Source organism: Podarcis vaucheri, assembly GCF_965113315.1.
Source record: "Podarcis vaucheri genome assembly, chromosome: 2".
Lineage (NCBI taxonomy): Eukaryota > Metazoa > Chordata > Lepidosauria > Squamata > Lacertidae > Podarcis > Podarcis vaucheri.
Window position 1 is genome coordinate 22,592,388 of NC_138760.1, and position 25,466 is coordinate 22,617,853.

At 45.4% G+C, this 25,466-nt stretch overlaps 1 protein-coding gene and 2 long non-coding RNA genes across 7 annotated transcripts in view; 2 read left to right on the forward strand and 1 right to left on the reverse strand.

Annotated features, from left to right (window-relative positions):
• LOC309526717 overlaps window positions 1-2,943 on the reverse strand; it is a 50,132-nt gene extending 47,189 nt beyond the window's left edge. The window contains exon 1 of the long non-coding RNA XR_014216875.1: window positions 928-2,943. This is a non-coding gene — a long non-coding RNA (uncharacterized lncRNA). The remainder of the gene's footprint in view (window positions 1-927) is intronic.
• The window catches only part of STXBP4 (syntaxin binding protein 4), a 143,614-nt gene extending 137,968 nt beyond the window's left edge, over window positions 1-5,646 (forward strand). For all 3 annotated transcript variants that reach the window (XM_082212457.1, XM_082212458.1, XM_082212459.1), the window contains exon 18: window positions 3,032-5,646. In XM_082212457.1, the coding sequence (XP_082068583.1) occupies window positions 3,032-3,152 (121 nt within the window). In that variant the 3' untranslated portion in view covers window positions 3,153-5,646. The remainder of the gene's footprint in view (window positions 1-3,031) is intronic.
• A 5,753-nt stretch (window positions 5,647-11,399) lies between these two features.
• LOC309526698 lies at window positions 11,400-22,703 on the forward strand. Of its 3 annotated transcripts, none has more exons than XR_014216854.1 (5): window positions 11,400-11,445; window positions 13,653-13,803; window positions 15,440-15,475; window positions 22,117-22,186; window positions 22,564-22,703. It is a non-coding gene; the product is annotated as an uncharacterized lncRNA (long non-coding RNA). The 3 variants fall into 3 exon arrangements; XR_014216856.1 differs by lacking the exon at window positions 11,400-11,445 and adding an exon at window positions 11,634-11,724; XR_014216855.1 differs by lacking the exon at window positions 22,564-22,703 and having other exon boundaries at window positions 22,106-22,447.
• Window positions 22,704-25,466: the final 2,763 nt, after the last annotated feature.

Below are 25,466 nucleotides of genomic sequence, written 5' to 3' on the forward strand. Positions count from 1 at the left end.
AAAGAAAAGCAGGTCACTGGCATTAAGCTGAAATAAAATGGAAATGAATGTTTCGGGCAAGCACCCTGAGAAAAATAGGCAGTTTTTCAGAGGACGCCTAAGGTGGTTACAGGTGGAAGAATACCTACTTTTTACTCAACCTCTTGGCTGGAGCGCGTTCCCCAACCCTCTCCATTTTATTTAGGGGAATAAAAGGGAATGGCATTGAGACCCCTCTGTGGAGTTGCTGGCTCCCACCCCTATTTACGAAGCGATGGAGGCAGACTTATGGGAACTCTAGCAGTGGGGCAGAGCCAGGAAAGGCAAAAGGGAGGGATAGCAAGCTCCCCCAAAAGTCCAGAGGTAGCATTATTATTGATTTACGACCAGGTGGAAGGTTATCAGGCTTTGAAAGACTTGCTCACAAATTTATTGACAGCTGCAGGAATTATCATAGCTAGGAAGTGGAAGGGGCAAGCCGAATATAAAATGGAAGAGTGGTATAAAGAGGCGTGGGATATAGCTATTAATGATAAATGTTTCATTAAGGTAAGATGGGGAATATGCAGGAGAAATGATTTTGAGGAGATATGGAAAGTGTTTGTAGAATTTGTACTGTTAAAACGGAAAAGCTTCAAACCATTGCAAGAGGTGTTGAAATTTTGGGAGGTTGGATAGTTACAATGGAATGGTCTTGGTGGTGGGCTGCAGATTTTTATTCTCATTTATGTATTATTATTACTTTGTCAAGCCAACAAACAAAAAGAAAAAAAGGGGGGAGGATGGCATCATTCAGCTTCAGAGCCAGTTTGTAAATATGTGAGCATCATTTCGGGCAGCATCTTTCCGATGTCCTTATTTCATCAGATTGTTAAGTAAAACTTCTTTTAAAAATCCCAATGAAGGTGTTGACAAGGCCAGTAGCATGCTGTTAACTTGGGCTATCACCTTAATAGGACTTCTGTGTTTCCTTTGGTGCGATCCGACCGCCTTATCCTTTTCCTTCTGCATCAGCATCATTTTGTTCATTTGTTTATTGATGAGCTATTCTGGATACTAGGAGGGAAATAAATTACAATTTTACATTTTAAAACAACAACAAGAGAACAGCAAATGAAGCCACTAGGGTATGTGATGGTTAGGGTAGCCATATGTCCTACTTTCCAGGGACGCAGGTGGCACTGTGGTCTAAACCACTGTGCCTCTTGGGCTTGCTGATTGGAAGGTTGGTGGTTCGAATCCCCGTGATGGAGTGAGTTCCCATTGCTCTGTCCCAGCTCCTGCAAACCTAGCAGTTCAAAAGCACACCAGTGCAAGTAGATAAACAGGTACCGCTGCGGCGGAAAGGTAAATGGTGTTTCCGTGCACTCTGGTTTCTGTCAACGGTGTCCCGTTGCACCAGAACCAGTTTAGTCATGCTGGCCACATGACCCGGAAAGTTGTCTGTGGACAAATGTCGGCTCCCTCGACCTGAAAGTGAGATGAGCACCGCACCCAACAGTTGCCTTTGCCTGGACTTAACCATGCAGGGGTCCTTTACCTTTACCTTACATTTTCCAGAGGACAGCCCGTTATTGGAGGTGTCCTCTTCCTGGAAGTTGTCCCCGCCCAAGGTCAAGAACCATAAGAAGGAAGAGCCCCAGGAAATTCCCATCAACAGTTAGCACCTGGGCAACAGATCAGAGAGGTGAATTATATTTGTTGAAATTATAGCCTCCCCACCCCCTGCATTCACCTCTGTCCGCAGATTTTGCGTTCCTCTTTTGCTGATGCATATAAGCAGGGCCAGGGAAGCAGGTGGCGCTGTGGGTTAAACCACAGAGCCTGGGGCTTGCCGATCAGAAGGTCGGCGGTTCAAATCCCCGCGACGGGGTGAGCTCCCGTTGCTCGGTCCCTGCTCCTGCCAACCTAGCAGTTCGAAAGCACGTCAAAGTGCAAGTAGATAAATAGGTACCCCTCCGACGGGAAGGTAAACGGCATTTCCGTGCGCTGCTCTGGTTCACCAGAAGCGGTGTGGTCATGCTGGCCACATGACCCGGAAGCTGTACGCCGGCTCCCTTGGCCAATAAAGTGAGATGAGTGCCGCATCCCCAGAGTCGGTCACGACTGAACCTAATGCTCAGGGGTCCCTTTACCTTTACCTATAAGCAGGGCCACCCTACTGATAGCTCCCTTGAGTCTTTGTAACTTCCAGGACACCCTTTACAAGTGGCTCTCCCTTCTCCTTTGATGGGGGCTGGTGGAAGAAGCCACCATTTATAGGGAAGCATGATTTGCTTTATTGTCAGGAAAGGTCTTCAGTTGGTAAGCTTTTAAGTTTCCAAGTACTTGGTAAGCAGTACATTTCCGAGCACAAGTGTCGGTTCTGACTCTAAAAAATCCTAAACGGCCTGGGCCCTGGGGTACCTAAAGGAGCATCTCCACCCCCATCGTTCTGCCCGGACACTGAGGTCCAGCTCTGAGGGTCTTCTGGCGGTTCCCTCGCTGCGAGAAGTGAGGTTACAGGGAGCCAGGCAGAGGGCATTATCGGCAGTAGCACCGCCTTGTGGGATAAACTCTTATCACATGTCAAGGAAATAAAGAACTACACAACTTTTAGAAGGCATCTGAAGGCAACCCTGTATTGGGAAGTTTTTAATGCTTAGCATTATGTTTTTATATGTGCCGGAAGCCTCTGGGGAAACCCAGCCAGATGGGCGGGATACAAATACAGTGGTAACTCGGGTTACATACGCTTCAGGTTACAGACGCTTCAGGTTACAGACTCCGCTAACCCAGAAATAGTGCTTCAGGTTAAGAACTTTGCTTCAGGATGAGAACAGAAATCGTGCTCCGGTGGCGTGGCAGCAGCAGGAGGCCCCATTAGCTAAAGTGGTGCTTCAGGTTAAGAACAGTTTCAGGTTAAGTACGGACCTCCAGAATGAATTAAGTACTTAACCCGAGGTACCACTGTACTGTTGTTGTTGTTGTTGTTGTTGTTGTTGTTGTTGTTGTTGTTTGTTCACTCTTTCTTTCTTTTTATTTTATTTTATTTTATTTTGCTCCCCTCCAGCCATGTGACTCAGACAACGTCCTGGATCCATCCTGTCACCCACGTACTGGCCTTGCCACGGTCCGAAGAGAACGAGGAGGAGGAAGAGAGCTTCAGAGAGCTTCCGGATCCCAAAGGCTGAGAACATCAGCTGGCAAAAAACAGATGCAAATGGTGGTATCATCCCAATTGTCAAGAGATGACCCACTTCCAATAGTCTAGCTCCCATGAACTAGTTCCGTCTGAAACAATTTATCAATGTTCCTCTCGCTTGTGTGGTTTGCCGGCTAAATAAGGCGCTGCCTGCGTCAGCGGACTTTCTCTGGCGTATAGATAAACCCAGCCACACAGATGAAGCACCTGTGACGATTTGCAGCAAGTATTGCAAGCACATCTGGGTTTTAAAGAAAACAACGGCAATTCACACCTGCTTCTCCATCTAATGCTATTGGTCCTTTGTATATCTATAGCCTGTTTGTATAAAAGGCAATCCCCAACATTCCACCAGTAGTTTTTTTGCTCATATATGTGTAGATGGTTGCCATTAACGGAGAAAAATAAAGCAATACAATCACGGGCAAAGTTGTGGCTTGCACGAAATCTGCCCTCTGCCCCCTGATGGTGTGACCCAGGCCTCGGCGACCGTGGTTTTGGGCAGATTTCGGGGATTCTGCCAGAGCGGATGACGCTCGTCCACTTTTTGTTCCAGCTGGATCAGCAGAGGAAGGCTTTAAGACGACAGAATCTGCTGGAGTTATCAAGAGACGATGGAAACACAGGGGTGTTCAAGCTTGTTTCAACAGATCAAGAGAGTATCGGCTTAATGACTCAGCAGCATACTTCTTGAATGATTTGGACAGGATAGCCCAGACTAGACATTCCTCTTTGGCAAATTAAACAATCTATGGCCTATTAAACTGGGGGGAGGGAGGGGTTATTGTTTTTGTTTTTTGTTATGCTACCTATTTTTCTGTTCTTATATTGTACACCGCCCTGCAATCTTCGGATGGAGATTTTCATCATGATTAGCCATTTTGCTAGGGGATGATCCAGAGTCTCAGTGGGTAGCAGGTTCTCGAACTTAATCCGTTCCAGGAGTCCATTCGCCTCGCGAAACCATTCGGAAACCAGGGCGCGGCTTCCGATTGCCACTCAAGCGGAAGCCGTGGAAGCTGCGTCGGACGTTCAGCTTCCAAAAAACATTTGCAAACACACTTACTTCTGAGTTTGCGGCATTCAGGAGCCAATTTCCTTGGCGGCTAAGCCATTTGGGAACCAAGGTACCACCGTACTCCGAATTACTGCCTGAAACCAATATGGTGCTCATATCTCAATAAAGGTTTCAGACTTTTTGAGCTCCCCAGCAGCTGTGATGTATCAGCGGCTCAAATTGCCTTCGCCCGAGTGGCTGGGCAGTGTATTTCCACTTGGGGAAGTCAGTTGCTCCAGAAGGAAAGACTCAGCCTGCCCACTCGGGCAAAGGCAGACAGACGTACGGAGCCCGAGAACGTGAGCCTGTGACAGATGCGTGCGAGACAGAGCCTGAGACAGATACACATAAGCCAGAGAGGCATCAGAGCTCGCTCAGTAGGCCTGGGCTATGTCTTGACTGCTTCTTCCTCCCCTTCTAAGGTGGGGAGCGTATCATGGTATTTAGCTACTGATATATCACGTTGTTGAAAAACAGATTTCGCCCAGCCCTAGTGGGTAAGACTCAGTGGGCGCCAAGTGGCTAGTGGGTTGCCTTTTGGGGGAACATGGAGCTAAGGGCATCCTAGTTGCTGGGGATCACAAGTGGAGAGAGGCATCTGGTTGGACTCGATGGGCCTTTGGTCTGATCCAACAGGGTCCTTAAGTCAACACCTATAATCCTAAATCACTTCCCCTGCCATGGTTTCCACACACTGAGGGACCCTAGAGAACCATCACTCTTTAAGGTAGCAGGGATCTCAGTATGATCCTTCAGCAAAGGTTCCCAGGGTCCCTGAGAAATGCCGTGGCAGCTAAACTAGCTCAAATCTGTAGCCCAATTCAGACAGCGTTGCTTGAGGGCAATCCAGCACAGTGGTCATGGTTCTAATCTGAAATGGTCTTCTCTTAAAGGAAGCAGAAGCAATTTTTGCTTCTAGCAAAGTATGGATGCGTTTTTCTCCCAGCTCCAAATCTTCAGTTTCATTGCCTTTCCAACCAAGGCATAAACTGAGTCTAATTAGGTCAAGGTTTTTATCCCGCTAATGGCCATAGCTACAATCTTCATCTCCACCTGATCATGTTTCAGCAATCTGGAGATGGTTTTTGTATCTTTGCTTTCTAGTTAATGGCTTTTCTGAAGTGGATTGCTATTCCCGCTTCGCCGCTTCTTAATGCTGGCTGGTCACATAAGCTACCACCGGATCACAATTTTTACTACCACGAATCGATACCTGGAGTGTATATTAAAGCTGATTATGTTTACAAGCATACGACGTTGCAATCCAGCCTTCCTTGCTTTCTGTGTTAAGTCACAAGGTAAATTTGATTACGCAGAGAACTGTAAGTAGAGATGACAGATTGAAGATACAAATCCTCAGCAGTTTGCAACAGATGTCAAACAATAATGTTCTTTTAGAAGTTTGTAATAAAACGGATTGTGCTAACTTTTGGTTTTTATTCTTTGCCTTTCCTGTGCCTTGGTCTTCTGGATGGCTTCTTTTCCTAAACTATTCAGGGTTTGTGGCTTGTGCGACATACCCACTCTTCCTCTCTGCTTAAGGCATATCATTGGCTGGGGGGCAGGGGAATAGGGTACTGTCCTTGCATTCAGTCATAGTCTCTGGATAAATGCCCCCCTTCTAAAAACAGTCCATTTTAGAGCCAGTTACCTGTTGAATTTAAGGGATGCGGGTGGCGCTGTGGGTTAAACCACAGAGCCTAGGACTTGCCAATCAGAAGGTCAGCAGTTCGAATCCCCGCAACGGTGAACTCCCGTTGCTAGGTCCCTGCTCCTGCCCACCTAGCAGTTCGAAAGCACGTCAAAGTGCAAGTAGATAAATAGGTACCGCTCCGGCGGGAAGGTAAACGGCGTTTCCGTGCCCTGCTCTGGTTCACCAGAAGCGGCTTAGTCATGCTGGCCACATGACCCGGAAGCTGTACGCCGGCTCCCTTGGCCTATAGAGCGAGATGAGCGCCGCAACCCCAGAGTCGGTCACAACTGGACCTAATGGTCAGGGGTCCCTTTACCTTTACCTTTACCTGTTGAATCTCTGAACAGCCTCACTAAGATTTGCTCTTACTGAGCTGCGTTTTCATGTTATGCCCTCCACTGTCCTGGACAATATAACAGGGTACCACACAAAAACAGGCTCTGTATCTTCGTCTTTGTCGATCACTCGTAGCTGAGTAAGATTGTCTTCCATGAACACGGTCTTAACAGTGAGTCTGTAAGTGACTGTGGAGGCCAATTCTGGATTCACACGTCCTTCCACAGTGGGGACATAGGTTTCCAGGCGGGAGTTGGTGAGGGTTTGCCAAGTGTGTCTTCCTCTTAGCACATTTCTCCCTTTCATCCTGAGTTCAAGCATCTTCAAAGCCCATCACACCTTTGGTCAAGGCTGTTCTCCAATTGGAGTGCTTGCAGGCCAGTGTTTCCCAGTTGTTGGTGTTTATACTACATTTTTTTTAAGATTTGCCTTGACAGAGTCTTTGAACCTCTTTTGTTGACCACCAGCATTATGCTTCATGACCACCAGCATTATGCTTCATAATTTTAAGTTCAGTATAGAGTAGTTGCTTTGGAAGATGATAATCAAACACGCGCACAACGTGACTAGTCCAACAAAGTTGATGTTGAAGAATCTCTGCTTCGACACTGGTGGTCTTTGCTTCTTCCAGTACACTGGCATTAGTTTGCCAGTCTTTCCATGTGATGTGTAAAAAAAAATCAGAGACACCATTGATGGAATCTTGCGAGGACAGGCTCTGTATATGTGGGTAATCAGAGCCAGAATACATATAGCACTATTTGCTATATTGCCCACTATACATTGGACCCAGAAGGCGATTTCTCACCTTACCGTCTGTAAAGGAAAGATGTGTCTCCCCAGCAGAGAATGTCCAATGGTTTCTTAGCAATGTAAACACTTCAGTGACTCATAAAGTCACCCTTTTTGCCTTGGCGGCCAGAAAGAAGACCCTGGGCAATATAGCAGTGAATTGTAAGGGAGACGCAGAGATCTAAATAGAGACTATTATTTGTAGCACGACACCCCTATTGCTTGTGTTAATTTTTGGTTGAGATTTGTCATGGCTGGTGGCTAGCACAATAAAATTATTTGGATTGGATTGGATAAATGAAGTTTTCAAAATTTGGGGCAAAGCTATCATTAGCAATCATGAGGACTAGCTTCATTCAGTTGTGTCTGAAAAACAGCTTCAGACAATCCCCTAAAGATCCTCTGTGCCTTTTTTGTGCACTTCAGGGGGAGTAGAGGTTGTTAGCTCAACACATCCCTTTGCACTTGCACAGACATTAGCACCATTGAAGTTAGCAGCGAATACATTTGAGCAAGGGGACTTCTGTGTCCACATCAAAGCTCGTGAATCTGCAAATCACCGTATCCTCAGTTCTACATATATCTGTGCTGCCGAACGAACAAGTTTGAGCCAACAGAAAGCTGTAAAAGGAAAGGAAGTTATCTGTCCCCAAAACGCACTTGCCAATGGTAAAGGGACCCCTGACCATTAGGTCCAGTCGTGACCGACTCTGGGGTTGCAGCGCTCATCTCGCTTTACTGGCTGAGGGAGCCGGCGTACAGGTTCCGGGTCATGTGGCCAGCATGACTAAGCCGCTTCTGGTGAACCAGAACAGCGACGGAAACGCCATTTACCTTCCCGCCAGAGTGGTACCTATTTATCTACTTGCACTTTGATGTGCTTTCGAACTGCTAGGTTGGCAGGAGCAAGGACCGAGCAACGGGAGCTCACCCCATCGCGGGGATTCAAACCGCCGACCTCCTGACCGGCAAGTCCTAGACTGATTAATATGGTTTAACCCACAGCGCCACCCGCATCCCGCACTTGCCATATCTTCTTCATGTTAATATTAATCAGATCTTCATATTAATCAGATCTTTGCTTCAGAATATTATTGGATCACGGGAACGGTGGATTACCAAGAGGCAGCAACATTTGGAATAACGATAACCCACTAGAATGCTTTTCAGCTGCAATCCTGTACGCTGACATGGGAGTAGGTTCCATTGGACCCATCAGGACTTACTTCGAAGTAGATCTTTTAGCTGATAATACAGGATGGATCTTTGCAGTGTGGTCCTCTGTCTGTCTGTCCGTCCGTCTGTCTCTCTCTCCCCTCCTCTCGTTCACTCTCTCTGCTTTTTCCACTTAATAGTGAGGGAAGTGGCCAGCAATTTCCAGAAGGCCTGTTCAGCCGACTCTCACCACTGCTCCACATGAAGTCAACCAGAATCGTCATTTTTTCCATGCAATCCACTCCATGGTTCACAAATTTGTGGTTTGTTATTTTACATCAGCTTCAGGCATGCAGACAGGGAGTGTGTCACAGTGGGGAAAGGGGTGTTTTTGGAGGGGGGAGAGTGAATCAAATGAAATGAACATTATTTTTAAAAGAGGAGCGTGGCTGCTATCTCCCCTCTGGAGAAATCGTAGTTTGGCTTCCCGCCAATCGTACAGTTGAATGGCATGTTGAAGATCATCCAGGACAGCCCCCACCCCCAGCTCAACACAGGATGCAATTGCAGAGCCAGCCTCTGCTTGAAAGGAGACCCCCAACACACCCAAGGGCATTTGTTCTGTTGTAAAACATCTCTTAACTTCTCCTAATGTTTAACCAGCATCTGCTACCTTGCCATTGCGATCCATTGATTCACCTAGTCCCATTCTGCACCTGTATTGGAATTGCTTTTAAGACTTTTGTTGCTGCTTTTGTTTCACTGCTTGTTGTTTGCTGTCCTGGGCCTCTTTGGGTAGGGTAGAGTATAAATGTCAATTCTAAAATTATATATATAATTTATACTTTTCAGATATATATACATTTCACTAATTTTACATTCATGTTGACATTTGAAAACTTGGCTTCCTTCCCCCTCTTTCTGCGGTTCCATGAATTTATTTTTACTATCTTCTGCATATCCAAATTAACTTAACTTCCTCATTTATCACACACACACAGAAACAAAGACACACACACACACACACACACACTTATATAGCTGCAGGTTATTACAATAATCCTGCCAGTGTTTTTATCTGTTTACAATTTATCTGTAGATATTCAATAAACCATTTCCATTCTTTTATAAAAAAAAAGTTTGTTATTTTGATTCCTTATTCTTCCAGTGAGTTTTGATATTTCTGCATATTCCATAAGTTTTTGTATCCATTCTTCCTTTGCTGGGACTTCTTCTTCTTTCCATTTTTGGGCAAGTAACATTCTTGCCGCTATTTCTATACAATTTAGGTAGTTTTATCCCTATAATCCCCAGAAGAAAGGCTTCTGGGGTTTTTACAAGCGTTATTTTAAACATCCTTTTCGTTTCATTATATATCATTTCCCAATAATAAATTTAAACAAACAAAGAAAGAAACTGGTTCTGCTTCTGCCCCCTGGAGCATCTAAGCTGTCTTACTCTGTTTCTGCCCTTAGCTCTGTTCTTTTGCTATGAGTGCAGTGCTAAGAATGGGAGGGAATGTTACTTATATGAAATGCATCACATCTCAAGGGCCCAGGAAGCAGAACTCTGTTCTATTGACAGTTCTTGGAAGTTGTTGCACTGTGAGCTTTTACATGACACTCTAGTAATCATAGCGCTGCAGATTTTCTAATGAGGAGGAAGATGAAATATCTGATATGTAAATGATTAATATGAAATTCTGGGATGCTCCTAAAACCCAGCATGTTTTTGCCTAGTAATGTGCAGCCGTTCTACCCTCCATAATTTTTCTGAAGAGTTTTAAAGAGGAAACGATCCAGCGTTGAATTTAAACCCTTTGAAGTCTTTCATATTAAATCCCTTGCTCATTTTTTCCTGCTTAGTATTCACAGTGGTTGGGGGGCTGTTTTCAGGAGACCAGTGGCAGATTTTAAATCCATTAATCACTTCTGGGCAGACTGAGAAGAAGGCTAAGGAGAGACGATGGCAAGGGTTACTTGCTCATCAACAAGATGGTTTGGGTCCCTGGAGGTGAATTAGAAGCATTGCATAGCTCCAAAATCTGTTTCACTGCTGGGGCTCCCAGAAACTGTAAAGTAGGATTAGGGGGTATGTTGATAGGTATCAGCAGAATGAATGAAGGAGCATTTCCACAGCAGTCGTGAGAGTCTGGTGCACTATAGCATACCTGAAGGAGCATCTCCACTTCCATCATTCAGCCTAGACACAGAGATCCATCTCCAAGGGCCTTCTGGCAGTTCTCTCACTGTGAGAAGTGAAGTTACAGGGAATCAGGCAGAGGGCCTTCTCGGTAGTGGCACCCTCCCTGTGAAATGACCTCCCAGCAGATATCAAGAAGATAAGTAACTATACAACCTTTGGAAGACATCTGAAGACAGCCCTGTATAGAGATTTTATAAAAAATGTTTTATTATGTTTCTGTACATAAACTGACTGGCTTAGGGAACCCAGCCAGATGGGTGGGCTACAATTTATTATTATTATTATTATTATTATTATTATTATTATTATTACAACTACTACTACTACATGGTGTGCATACTAAGTGTACTGCCATCTGGTCACATTCCCCAGACCTTGCAAAATCAACTTCAGCAGATTGGGACAAAAGGGAAATGAATGTGTGCCTAGCATGGAAAGGATGATTGTCCACTTTTAAGTCCTTCTAGCAACAGTCCTCTGTATTTCACTGCTATGCTGTGGCTAGTTTGATTAAAGACTATGTAAACCCGTGAGACAACCATCAGATGATGGGAATGCATATGAAAATGTGGCCATAAGAACAGACTATAACTGAGCGAGTGCCAGCCTAAACTTCCCTTCTTGTGGCATTTCTGAACAACCCGTTCCTTGAGCAGCCATTCCGATTTGTTTGCTGGAAGGTTAGATGATGGGTAAAAGCCAGTGTTGTCACACACTTCATGGCACATTTCCCCATCACTTTCCTTACTGCCCAAATAAAAAGTGGTATTTCGGGGAAGTGGCCTTGATGCTATACAAGACTTTCCAATAAACGGTCACTCCCCACCCTGAATTTTCAGTATGTGATTGAAAATAATGTCGGTCTGGATTCACCCTTGGTTGACGTTGACCTGCTCTTCTTTCCCTCCCTCCCTCCTCCCTTCCTGTTTTGTTTTTTTCTGCTTGCATTTATTTATAGTTCCAAACAGTTGCTGCACTGGCTATTGCTCAGCACTGTGTCCCCATCTGTTCTGGAGTCTTTGCTTCAGGGCCTGGAAGAGGAAGGTAAGCTTCACCTATTTCCTTAGAGCAAGTTGTGTTGGTTGCTAGACATGGAAATAGACGTGAGATTAAGCTAGTGATTGGTGGCTTCTGATGCAACAGTGTTACTAACATTGTTAGTAACGCTGTTGCATCAGAAGCCACCCACGCTGTTAGTAGGGACATACTAAAGACACGGGTGGCGCTGTGGTCTAAACTACTGAGTCTCTTGGGCCTGCTGATTGTAAGGTCGGCAGTTCGAACCCATGCAATGGAGTGAACTCCTGCTGCTTTTATATTCAGGTAGGTAGCCATGTTGGTCTGACGAAGTCGAAATAAATTTAAAAATTTAAAAAAAAATAAAAAAATTGTCCAGTAGCACCTTAGAGACCAACTGAGTTTGTTCTGGGTGTAAGCTTTTGTTTGCATGCACACTCCTTCAGATACACTGAAACGGAAGTCACCAGACCCTTATATATAGTGGGAGGGTGGGGTGAGGTTTTTCTCAGAAGGGTAGTGGGAGGTGGGTGATTGACTCAATGGGTATGGTAAACCTGTTGACGACTGTTAATGACTGCAATTAGTTCTACAGGAAAAAGCATGGGATATTATGCAGATGACCAAAAATAGCTTTAGCATGTGTAATGCGACAAGAATCTAATATCTCTATTCAGACCAGGTCTCTCCATAGTTTTCAGTTTAGTAATAAGTTGTAATTCAGCAACTTCTCTTTCAAGTCTATTTCTGAAATTCTTTTGTAATAAGACAGCGGCTTTGAGATACTGTATTGAATGTCCTGGGAGATTCTCCTAGTGTTCTACTGGTTTCTGTGTCTTGTGATTCCTGATGTCAGATTTATGTCCATTTATCCTTTGGCGTAGGGTTTGGCCTGTTTGTCCAATATAGAGAGCTGAAGGGCACTGTTGGCATTTGATGGCATACACAATGCTATAAGATGAGCAATTAAATAGGCCTGAGATGGTATGTTTGATGTTGTTTGGTTCAGTGATGGTGTTGTCTGGGTGTATGTGGCAGCAAAGTTGGCATCTGGGTTTAATGCAGGCTCTGGTACCAGTGTCCATGTTAAGTCTGGTTGCTGTATTATTGTGGGTGAGGGAGTTGTTTAAGATTGGGTGGCCGTTTGTAGGCAATGAAAGGTCTTCCTCCCAGAGCTTGAGAAAGAGAACTGTCATTGTCTAGGAGAGGTTGTAAATCTCTGATGATGCATTGAACTGTTTTAACTTGGGAGCTAGTTACAGATAGGTAGCCGTGTTGGTCTGCCATAGTCAAAATAAAAAAATTCCTTCCAGTAGCACCTTAAAGACCAACTAAGTTAGTTCTTGGTATGAGCTTTCGTGTGCATGGTATCTGAAGGTATCTGAAGAAGTGTGCATGCACACGAAAGCTCATACCAAGAACTAACTTAGTTGGTCTTTAAGGTGCTACTGGAAGGAATTTTTTTATTTTAACTTGGGAGCTGTATGTGATTGCTAGTGATGTTCTGTTATTTTCTCTTTGGGGTTTGTCTTGCAGCAAGTTCTCTCTGGGTATCAGTCTGGCTTTGTTGATCTGTTGTTTAACTTCATCAGGCGGATATTTTAGTTCCAAAAATGTTTGCTGTAGATCTCTTAAGTGAGAATCCCTGTCTGTAGAGTTGGAACAGATGCAGCTGTAATGTAAGGCCTGGCTATATACAATTGATTGCTGCTTTGTCCCAGCTCCTCCCAACCTAGCAGTTCAAAAACATACCAGCACGAGTAGATAAATAGGTACTACTGTGGCGGGAAGGTAAACCATTTTCGTGAATTCTGGTACTCGTCACGGTGTTTCGTATGCCAGAAGCAATTTAGTCCTGCTGACCACATGACCTGGAATTGTCTGTGGACAATCGCCGGCTCCCTTGGCCTGAAAGCCATAGTCAAATTAAACTGGACTTAACCAGTTGACCTTACTAACATATCCTTTCAGCAAAGAGAAAACTCTTTCCCTGTGAGGTTCTCATATGGAAGAGGGTTGTGGATGTGTATATAATCTTTCCTATTCAAACCATTTCCCCTCCAAAACACAGTGTATTATCTTCCCTTGCGTCTCAGTTTCCAGTCAGTTATTTTCTTGCCCGAGCCATCGGTAGCTCTACAACAGAAGGATAAAATATGGGCACTTCCAGAGATGTGCAATACTGTTATATAAGATGCTCCCTTCTTTTCATTGGGTGTTGTTTCCTTTTCCAGCTCAATGCCAATATTTAAAATCTGAGCATTTCCTTTTCCTGTAACTGAGCTTTCTTCCCTTGCACCCAGCGCCAGGATTGAATGGCACCCAAGGGCAAGAGGAAGAGGACTTACAGAACTTGTTGGATGAGTTCAACAGGGAAACCAGCAGGTGAGAGGTCAACAGCACAACTATGTCCCAAGACCATAATTACTGGGATTGTTGGGAATAGTCACCTATGAGGACATGAGTCAGGTGAGCCATTCAAACTCATGCATCACTTCCCATGAGTCCAGCTAAGCTTGAGTTGATGTTGGTTTTCCTTGTTCAACTTCTACATCCGGCCACCAACCATGCAACACAGTTTTAACGTCAATGTGGAAGGTAAGGCACATTCAGCAGACTTCCTAGCATGGGACAGGCGAAAAAGGGGGGCGCCATGTGTGCCTATTGAATCTCCATCAGATTCTCAGGATCCAGTGCACAACAAACAATGCCATGACGCAGAAGAAAAGAGCCACACTAGACTCTCATCACCTTGGGTCATGCTGCTGCCAGCGACTCACGGCTGGTTGCCCAGGAACGTACAAAGACAAGGAAATGTTTCTTGCCTTCCGTTTTCTATTCAGTATTTACAGAGAGAGGCTATAGAACCCAGCCTCTTGGATAATGGTGTTGTCCTATCCACCCTACCCCCATCTCTCCCACTTCCTCATTCATCATTCTCATTGTCTCTCCTATGGGTGCTGCTAGGTGCCTTCTGCCTTTGAGCTCTTTGCTCTCCTACTTTCAAGGCTCGCCAGGTTCTGGGTGAGAGGGAGTCTGGAATGCTTTCTAAAGACACTATGTCCATCAGCCGTCACCTGCCTAGTGCTTCCTCCTCCTCCTCCTCTCCAAAAACAGCTGGAGACCCAAGTTTGGGAAACCCTGGTTTATTGTTTATAATCACAAAAACTATGTTATATATTGTGACTGGATTTTGGTGTGTGTGTACACACACAAACATGGTTTAACGATGGAAAGGCATTATGCAAATAAATGGCGATGGTGAAATGTAGGGGGGGTTCAGGATTGGTTTTAAATTGTACACACAAGAATTAGTACCATGATAAGGGATGATGGGAATTATGGCACCATGGAGATACCCAACACAGTTCCCTCCAGATGTTGCTGGAATACAACCATAATAATTATAATCATAATATACCCCACCCATCTGACTGGGTTGCCCCAGCCACTCTGAACAGCTTTCAACATCATAAAAACACAACCAAAAATCAAACATTAAAAACTTCCTGATATAGGAAGGACATTCCACAAGGCAGGTGCCACTACCGAGAAGGCCCTCTGCTTGGTTCCCTGTAGCTTCACTTCTCACAGTGAGGGAACCACCAGAAGGCCCTTGGAGCTGGATCTCAGTGTCCAAGCTGGATGATGAGGATGGAGACACTATTTTAGGTATAAAGGTCCTAACCCTGTATATCATCCTTAGCCACTAGCTCTACTGGCTGGGACTGATGGGAGTTATAGCCCAACATCTGGAGGGCACTGTAGCATAGCAACATCTGGGGCACCACAGAGCCTCCGCCTCTGCTCCAAAGACTCATTTTTGTATGCTCTACAGTGCAGTTGTGTCCGCTGTGGCATGCTTTTGCCGTTCCTGTTTGTGATTTTGACATTACATTTGTTATGTGATGCACACATTTCAATACAGTTGTGTTCACTGCCCCTTGAGAGCCTCTAGGCTGGGATAAAAATCTTAAGAATATATCTTAGGTTCTTCTCTTTCTTTTTCAGTATATTGCAGACACGAAAAAAGGTTCATTAAACTCCTGCTGCAAAGGTATTGCTTTGTTCTCCTACAACATAATCTTATGCATGACTCAGAAGCTGATCCCACTGTGTGTAACAAAATAAAAAAATTCCTTCCAGTAGCAACTTAGAGACCAGCTAAGTTTGTTACTGGTATGAGCTTTTGTGTGCATGCACACTTTTTCAGATACACTCAAACAGAAGTCACCAGGCCCTTATATATAGTGAGAGGGTGGAGTGGGGTATTACTCAGAAGGGTGGTGGGAATGGGTGATTGGCTGATAGGTGTGGTAAACCTGTTGACAACTGTTAACGACTGCCATTGGTCTTACAGGAAAAAGCAAGGGGTGAGATGGCTAAAAATAGCAATAACATGTATAATGAGATAAGAATCCAATGTCTCTATTCAGACTAGCTCTTTCCATGGTTTTAAGTTTGGTAATAAGTTGCAATTCAGCATCTTCTCTTTCCAATCTATTTCTGAAAATCTTTTGTAATAAGGCAGGTACTTTGAGATCTTGTACAGAATGTCCTGGGAGATTGAAGTGTTCTACTGGTTTCTGTGTCTTGTGATTCCTGATATCAGATTTAGGTCCATTTATCCTTTGGCGTAGGGTTTGGCCTGTTTGTCCAATATAGATAAATGGGCATAAATCTGATATCAGGAATCACAAGAAACAGAAACCAGTAGGAGAACACTTCAATCTCCCAGGACATTCTGTACAAGATCTCAAAGTACCTGTCTTATTACCCCTTCCCTCTCACTATATATTAGGGTCTGGTGACTTCTGTTTCAGTGTATCTGAAGAAGTGTGCATGCACACGAAAGCTCATACCAAGAACAAACTTAGTTGGTCTCTAAGGTGCTCGGTCCCAGCTCCTGTCAACCTAGCAGTTCAAAAGGACGTCAAAGTGCAAGTAGATAAATAGGTACCACTCCGGCGGGAAGGTAAACGGCATTTCCGTGTGCTGCTCTGGTTCGCCAGAAGCAGCTTAGTCATGCTGGTCACATGACCCAGAAGCTGTACGCCGGCTCCCTTGGCCAATAAAGCAAGATGAGCCCCGCAACCCCAGAGTCAGCCACGACTGGACCTAATGGTCAGGGGTCCCTTTACCTTTAAGGTGCTACTGGAAGGGTTTTGTTTTTTTTTGTTTCGATTACGGCAGACCAACACGGCTACCTACCTGTAACCACTGTGTGTAAACGTGCTTGGGCTTGTAGCCTTGTTCTCTCCCGGTTTGATGTATATAGAATTCTTTCCTTTCTGATCTTCCTTTCTCGCTGATTCAGGTCTCTTTCGTCTAGCCTCAGTTCTGCCACCTGTTCAGTTCTGCCTGCAGTTCTCCTCCCCTGTTACACGCCCAACACTGCCTCTCGCATTTCCATATCTCATGATCTCTCATGCCAGCTCCCCTGCCATTTCACCCCATCAATGGCTTCAGTCTTCTTTCCTTCATTTGCTCCCGCAAGGTTATCATTCAACCCTGTGAAAGTGACCTTTTCCCCTTAAAGAAAGTTAGAAGAAATCCATTAGATTGCCTCGTCTAGAATACACCCAAAGGGCTCTTGAACTATTCTGGGCAGCGTAATGCAGTCTTTGGAGAGCTTCCAAAATGTCATAAGACTTCAGTGAAACCAAGGAATGAAGTGGCCACATTCAGTTATGACCCGGGAAAAATCAAGTATCTTTTCATGTGATGGTTCTCAGACTTGCAGGAGCATCAAGAGTTGTAACTCTGCAATGGCTGGTGCTAAGTGCCCTAAAAAAGATATTACTGATTCACTGTCATCACTGATTCACTGATTCACTGGCATGATCAGCATCGGTCAGGATCAGGCCTCTAACACCTGCTTAGAACACAAACAAGGGTAATCATTGCTAACACACAGCTGCTTCCGTGTATCTCAAAAGGCTAACATCAATGCCATTTCCATTGCACAGTGATCTTTAAAGCACTCTACTGACCAGAAAAGGTCATGGAAGTAGATGGGGCTTGAACCAAGAGAACAGCACTGAGACCTGAAGCTGAAGGCAACCAGCCTCTCTTTTGTTGTTGTTGTTGTTGTTGTTGTTGTTGTTGTTGTTGTTGTTGTTTAGTCGTGTCAGACTCTTCGTGACCCCATGGACCAGAGCATGCCAGGCACTCCTGTCTTCCACTGCGTCCCGCAGTTTGGCCAAACTCATGCTGGTAGCTTCAAGAACACTATCCAACCATCTCGTCCTCTGTCATCACTTTCTCCTTGTGCCCTCCATCTTTCCCAACATCAGGGTCTTTCCCAGGGAGTCTTCTCTTCTCATGAGGTGGCCAAAGTATTGGAGCCTCAGCTTCAGGATCTGTCCTTCCAGTGAGCACTCAGGGCTGATTTCCTTCAGAATGGAGAAGTTTGATCTTCTTGCAGTCCATGGGACTCTCAAGAGTCTCCTCCAGCACCATAATTCAAAAGCATCAATTCTTCGGCGGTCAGCCTTTTTTATGGTTCAGCTCTCACTTTCATACATCATTACTGGGAAAAACAATGGCTTCAACTATACGGACCTTTGTCGGCAAGGCGATGTCTCTGCTTTTTAAGATGCTGTCTAGGTTTGTCATCGCTTTTCTCCTAGCTTCTAATTATATAAAGAGGATTGACCTCCTACAGAGCTGTTTACAAATGCATCCTTGGCGGCCTCTGCACACAACCCTAGTGGTGTGTTATCAGTACAACAGGAGTGCTTTGCATCAAGAGATATATACCGGTATATCTCTTTCAGATAAGGCACATTAGTGAAGATCAATTAATTATGCTACTCCACATTCAATCTGCAGCTCTGATAGGCTTATATACAGACACACTCTGGTTTGCTTTCCCTTCCCCCAGGGAGTTTTCGTAGAAATACAAGAAATATCGCTGACTCAGAGAAGAAAAACCTGCCAAATACTAACTTTCAGAATTGGGCTGGTTGCAGGTCAGGAGAGTCCTTTCTGTTGGGGATAATTCAAACAGAATTTCCCAGGTGTCCAAAAAGGTTATTGATGTATGCTACTGCTGTGGCACTTGTTTCGTTAGCCCCAAAATGGAAAATGAGCGAGGTCCCAACCAAAGAAGAATGCCAACTGAAGTTGACAGAATATGCACAACTCACAGACTTAACAGATAGAATAAGAGAACAAGAATGACAAACATTTAAAGAAGATTGGAAAACGTTTATTGAATATATGGGAAATAATTGTGTACAGCTGAAAATGCTGGCAGGGTTTAAGATAAATTCAGCGGTGTAAATAAGTTTTGACGGATGCAATAATGGAATACGGAGTGGTATTGTTTTTGTAAAATATGCAGGGCTTTATGATATGTAAAATGAGTCACGGAAAGAAAAGAATGGAATTCATTGATATATTAAGGATGTATAATGAGTATTTTCAATTGTAAGACAGAATGTTTAATAAAAATTATATATGAAAGGAAACAGGAAAGGGGAATATTTGCATATTGAACTAGCAACTGCTTTCCTGGGCAGGTGTAAAGATTTTTCATTAGGCCAGTTGAAGAGCTCGGGCCAATGCACTTAAGATGGAAAATACCATTCAGCTCCCCATGGAACTTGAGACCCAGTAGGCGTTTGCCACAGCAAATGGTTCCCTTGGACTAAACTAGTGTTTCTCTAACTTAGATAGCAAGACCAGTGGTCAGAGAAGATGGGAACTGTAGTCCAAAGACAGCTGGGGACTCAAGTTTGGAAAATCCTGCTGCAGAGCAACTTTTAAGCTGAATGCCGCCCACATACAGCACTCTGCAAGAGAAAAGCAGCCACCAGATGTGTCGATCAGCTGTTACTTACATTCACTTAACAAGGAACGGTTGAAGGGTATCCAAGCAGTGAGGAGCTCACCAGACCAGGATAAACACAGAGGACAAAGCTAGTCAGTTCGAAAATGGAAAGGAGAGTGAGTCATATTTGCCTCTTAACAGCCCTATCTCTTGAGTAGAGACTCTGGACCAAGCCAGATGTTGGAGTGGAGCTGGCAGCCAACACTTCAAAACACGAGGGACGTCTCTTGTAAAAGCCAGTTGAAGTAGCGAGTGGGCTTTTTGAGAAGCTCACAAAACAGCCTTTTGCTAGCAGCATTGAAAGACAGTTGAATTGTTTGTTTGCAGTGCGGGCTGCCGAGAGTCACAAAACACTGTCAGAAGTCCTATCCACAGCCCCTGTGCAACGTTCAGTGGACTTTGTTGTTGTTGTTTAGTCGTTTAATAGTGTCCGACTCTTCGTGACCCCATGGACCAGAGCACGCCAGGCACTCCTGTCTTCCACTGCCTCCCGCAGTTTGGTCAAACTCATGCTGGTAGCTTCGAGAACACTGTCCAACCATCTCGTCCTCTGTCGTCCCCTTCTCCTTGTGCCCTCCATCTTTCCCAACATCAGGGTCTTTTCCAGGGAGTCTTCTCTTCTCATGAGGTGGCCAAAGTATTGGAGCCTCAGCTTCAGGGTCTGTCCTTCCAATGAGCACTCAGGGGTGATTTCCTTCAGAATGGATAAGTTTGATCTTCTTGCAGTCCATGGGACTCTCAAGAGTCTCCTCCAGCACCATAATTCAAAAGCATCAACTCTTCAGCGATCAGCCTTCTTTATGGTCCAGCTCTCACTTCCATACATCACTACTGTGAAAACCATAGCTTTAACTGTACGGACCTTTGCTGGCAAGGTGATGTCTCTGCTTTTTAAGATGCTGCCTAGCAGAGTTAATTGCATTAAGCAGGGACATTTGTGATGTTGTGGCTATCAATAACATTCTTCAACTGGGGGATATATGTTGGCATTTCCTGCCACAATAATGCAGTGCTTTACCAGTCAGCATAGCATGACGCTCTTCGAGGACTGATTCCCATTTTTCGTATTGTAACTTGCAACCAACTATGCTGTCCAGTTAGGGTGTTTTTTCTGTGTGCCACAGTGTAGCTTTACAATATGGATAGAATTGTTTGTTTGCTTATTTTTTATTAATTGCATCAACATCCCACCTTTTTTTCTCTTAAGGAGCTCAAAGTAGCAGGCACGGTTCTCCCCCTCCTCATTTAATCCTCACAACAACCCTGTGAGTTTTACCTTGAAGGTAAAGGTAAAGGTAAAGGACACTGTGAGGTAGGTTAGGCTGAGAGCGACTGGCCCAAGGTCACTCAGAGAGCTTTATGGCCAAGTGGGAATTTGAACTCTGGTCTCCCAGGTCCAAGTCCAACGCTCTAACCACTACCCCACACTGTCTCTCATGCTCTGTGTTTCCCCTTTAAACGATTGCCTTGGGGTAATAGTACACATTATGCAGGTGAGCATGTGCATTTTAAACACGCATCTTCTGGTTCATATGAATGCAGGGACAGAAGTGACAGTCGCAGTGAGAGGTGCTAAATTCTCCCCATGCCTTCGTATTCTCCCCTACAAATGCTTTGGGGTTTTGCTTTTTGCTGTAGCTGTTTTTTTGCTACTTCTCCCAGAGCTTTGCTGTGACAAATAATAATAAGGTTTTTTTTTTGCAAAGCTGGAGAGTCTTTCCTTGGGAGAATTGGCAGGTGGGAACAGCGTTTAGCACAGGGCTAGGTGCATCTGTCAAGGCTGTTTTCTCGTTTTGTTTTTTAAAAGAAGTCCTTGTGAAAACGTCTCAGCATTTTAGTATGACTTTCTCCTAATATACCCCTAAAAGGTAAAGGTAAAGAACCCCTGACAGTTAAGTCCAGTCGCGAACGACTCTGGGGTTGCGGCGCTCATCTCGCTTTACAGGCCGGGAGCCATTGTTTGTCCACTCCACAGACAGTTTTTCTAGGTCATGTGGCCAGCATGACTAAGCCGCTTCTGGCAAAACCACAGCAGTGCACAGAAACACCGTTTACCTTCCCGCCAAAGCGGTACCTATCTATCGACTTGCACTTTGACGTGCTTTCAAACTGCTAGGTTGGCAGGAGCTGGGACCGAGCAATGGGAGCTCACCCTATCACGGGGATTTGAACCGGCAACCTTCTGATCGGCAAGCCCAAGGCTCAGTGGTTTACACCACAGCGCCACCCGCATCCCTATTTATACCCCTATATGTATGCAATTCTGTCATATACGTTTTCCCCAAATATAATATATATTGGAATCTACTTTACACCCATTTGCATGCCATTTTCACTATATTTTGAGCACACTTTAAAGCAGTGCACACATTTTTTTTTCGTACACCTTAGTTGGCTGGAGAAGCACATTGCAAAATTCAGTAAGGTTTGAAGGTTGGCTGAATGGCTGTGCTTCCATTCATTTTGTTTTGGAGAGCATGAATTAGAAAGGTCTGCCTTAAAGTGTGGACTGCATTTCTCCCCAGTCCCTTCTTGCTCGTGCAATTGAGAACACTCCCTTTGCCCCCATAACATCTAGTTCCACCTTTAAGTAATAAAACACAGCTGCGAATCATTCATTTCAGAGCGCCTAGGCCAGAAACATCATCTAATTATTTATCAGAAGGTAGTTTGACAGAGCTAATGTTGTTGCCCCCTGGCCCTCAGTCATTCAGAGGAGCATGGCGGCAGCGCACAAGAGCAGAAGCAAAACAACTGCAACCACACAGTTGCAGACCGTCCCTATTTTCCAGGTACATTCCCAGATTTACAGAAACCATCCTGTTTTTGATTTGGTCCCAAAATATCCAGTTTTTCCTTAGGACGTCCCTATTTTCATCAGAGAAATGATGGAGGGTATGGAGTTATGCGACCCCCAAGCCAAGGAGGTAAGTAAGTATTCAACCTTTAGAAGACATCTGAAGGCAGCCCTGTATAGAGAAGGGTTTTTTTTAATGTTTAATGTAATGTTTTTATATATGTTGGAAGCCACCCAGAATGGCTGTGACAGCGCAGTCAGATGGGTGGGGTACAAAAAACATCTTTATTATTATTCTGGAATAGGACGTCCCTATTTACATCAGAGAAATGTTGGAGGGTATGCAGTTGCCTTGTTAGGCCTAATGTTATGTGCAAATTGGGCCATTGTGTGTCTTCCATCTCACAAAATGTAGACCCTCCAAGTTTCCCTATTTTCTAGGGACAGTCCCAGATTTGCAGAAGCTGTTCCGTTTTCTGATTTGATCCCAGAATGTCTCACTTTTCCTTAGGACATCCCTATTTTCACTGGATAAAGATTGACGGGTATGGTTGGACGTCCCTATTTTCATTGGAGAAATGTTGGAGGGTATGCAAATCTTGTGTGCAACCTTTGTATGTTCTGTGCGCTCGAGACCTGCTCGGTATTGTCCTAGGGGATTTTAACATCCACGCCGACACGACCTTACAAGGGGCCGCTCGGGACTTCGTGGAAAGCATGGCCTCCATGGGGCTGTCCCTGAATAAGTTGGGCCCAACTCATAGTCATGGACATGCCTTAGACCTGGTATTCACCTCTAGTGACGTGGGTGATCTGACACTAAGTAAAAGTGAAACCAAAGAAGTGCCATGGTCAGATCACTTCCTGGTGCAACTGGACTTCTCTGCGACCCTTCCCCTCTGCAGGGAGGTGGGACCAATTTGGATGGTCCGCCCCCACCACTTAATGGATCCAAATGGTTTCCAGAGAGTGGTAGGGGATGCTTTATCCCATGTTGATGGCCTTTCAGCTGATTCCCTGGTGGCCCGCTGGAATGCGGAGTTAACCAGGGCTATCGACTGTCTGGCTCCGAAGCGCCCTCTCCGATGGCATGGAGCCCGGACAGCCCCGTGGTTTTCCCCGGAGCTGAGGGCGATGAAACAATCGCTGAGACGGCTAGAGCGCCGGTGGCAGAAAACTCATTCCGAATCTGACCGGACACAGGTTAGAGCTCAACGTCGAGCCTACCAAGTGGCGATAGCGACGGCGAAGAAGACTTTCTTCACCGCCTCTATTGCATCTGCAGAAAATAGTAGCAGGAGACTCTTTCAGGTGGTCCACAATTTAACGGAACCACCTTTACCACCGGGGCCTTGTAAAGACCCCAAGATCTCCTGCAATGAGTTTGCAAAGTTTTTTGCAGATAAAATCACTCATATTCGGAAGGAGCTAGACACCACCATGGGAGCAGGGCTGGGGCGGGAGAGTGCTGGAGCTCTGTCTGGTCAAGTTGCATGGAATCAATTTCAATCCGTTACCCCTGAGGATGTGGACAGGCTGCTTGGACGCGTGAAACCAACCACCTGTCTCCTTGATCCTTGCCCATCCTGGCTAATAAAAGCAAGCCGGGAAGGGCTGGGCGATGGGCTCTGCGGGGTGGTGAATGCTTCCCTCCATGAGGGAACATTCCCAGATCTGCTGAAAGAGGCGGTCATTAAACCGCTTCTTAAAAAAACCATCTTTAGACCCGGCCAGTATGGCCAACTATCACCCAGTCTCAAATCTTCCATTCTTGGGCAAGGTGATTGAGCGCGTGGTTGCTGAACAACTCCAGGCACGCCTGGAGGATGCGGACCATTTGGATCCCTTCCAATCGGGGTTCAGGCCTCATCATGGGACTGAAACTGCCTTGGTCGCACTGGTTGATGATCTCCGGCGAGCTAGGGACAAAGGTGAGAGTTGTTTCCTAGTTCTGCTGGATCTCTCAGCGGCCTTTGATACAATCGACCATAACATCCTTCTGGACCGTCTAGAGGGGTTGGGAGCTGGGGGCACTGTTATACAGTGGTTTCGCTCCTTCCTCCTGGGCAGTGTTCAGAAAGTGGGGGGGGGATGAGTGTTCAGACCCTTGGGCCCTCACTTGTGGGGTGCCTCAGGGTTCCGTCCTCTCCCCCATGCTTTTTAACATCTATATGAAGCCGCTGGGAGAGATCATCAGGGGGTTTGGACTGGGTGTCCATCAATATGCAGATGATACCCAGCTCTACCTCTCTTTCAAATCAGAACCAGTGAAGGCGGTGAAGGTCCTGTGTGACTGCCTGGAGGCGGTTGGAGGATGGATGGCGGCTAATGGATTGAGGTTGAATCCTGACAAGACAGAAGTACTGTTCTTGGAGGACGGGGGGCGGGCTGGTGTGGAGGACTCCCTGGTCCTGAATAGGGTAACTGTGCCCCTGAAGGACCAGGTGCGTAGCCTGTGAGTCATTTTGGACTCACAGCTGTCTATGGAGGCGCAGGTTAATTCTGTATCCAGGGCAGCTGTCTACCAACTCCACCTGGTACGCAGGCTGAGACCCTACCTGCCCGTGGACTGTCTCACCAGAGTGGTGCATGCTCTAGTTATCTCCTGCTTAGACTACTGCAATGCGCTCTACGTGGCGCTACCTTTGAAGGTGACTCGGAAACTACAGCTAATCCAGAATGCGGCAGCTAGACTGGTGACTGGGGGCAGCCGCCGAGACCACATAACACCGGTCTTGAAAGACCTACATTGGCTCCCAGTACGTTTCCGAGCACAATTCAAAGTGCTGGTGTTGACCTTTAAAGTCCTAAACGGCCTCGGCCCAGTATACCTGAAGGAGCGTCTCCACCCCCATCGTTCTGCCCGGACGCTGAGGTCCAGCGCCGAGGGCCTTCTGGCGGTTCCCTCATTGCGAGAAGCAAAGCTACAGGGAACCAGGCAGAGGGCCTTTTTGGTAGTGGCGCCCGCCCTGTGGAACGCCCTCCCATCAGATGTCAAAACGATAAACAACTACCTAACATTCAGAAGACATCTTAAGGCAGCCCTGTTCAGGGAAGTTTTTAATGTATGATATTTTAGTGTGTTTTTTTGTTTCTATGGAAGCCGCCCAGAGTGGCTGGGGAAACCCAGCCAGATGGGCGGGGTACAAATAATAAATTATTATTATTATTATTATTATTATTATTATTATTATTATTATTATTATTACCATGGAGAATATCCACCTGACTGCAAGCCTAATACCAAATGGCTCATCTGGCCAACAATGACAAGACATGTCATGACAGCCACATGGAAGAGGGAGCATGGTTGCTTTCTCCTGCTCTAGAGGGTAGAACTTGAACCAATTAAATTACAAGAAAGGAGACTGAACGGAAGACTACATCAAAGAATCACAGCTATGTCGGTATGTT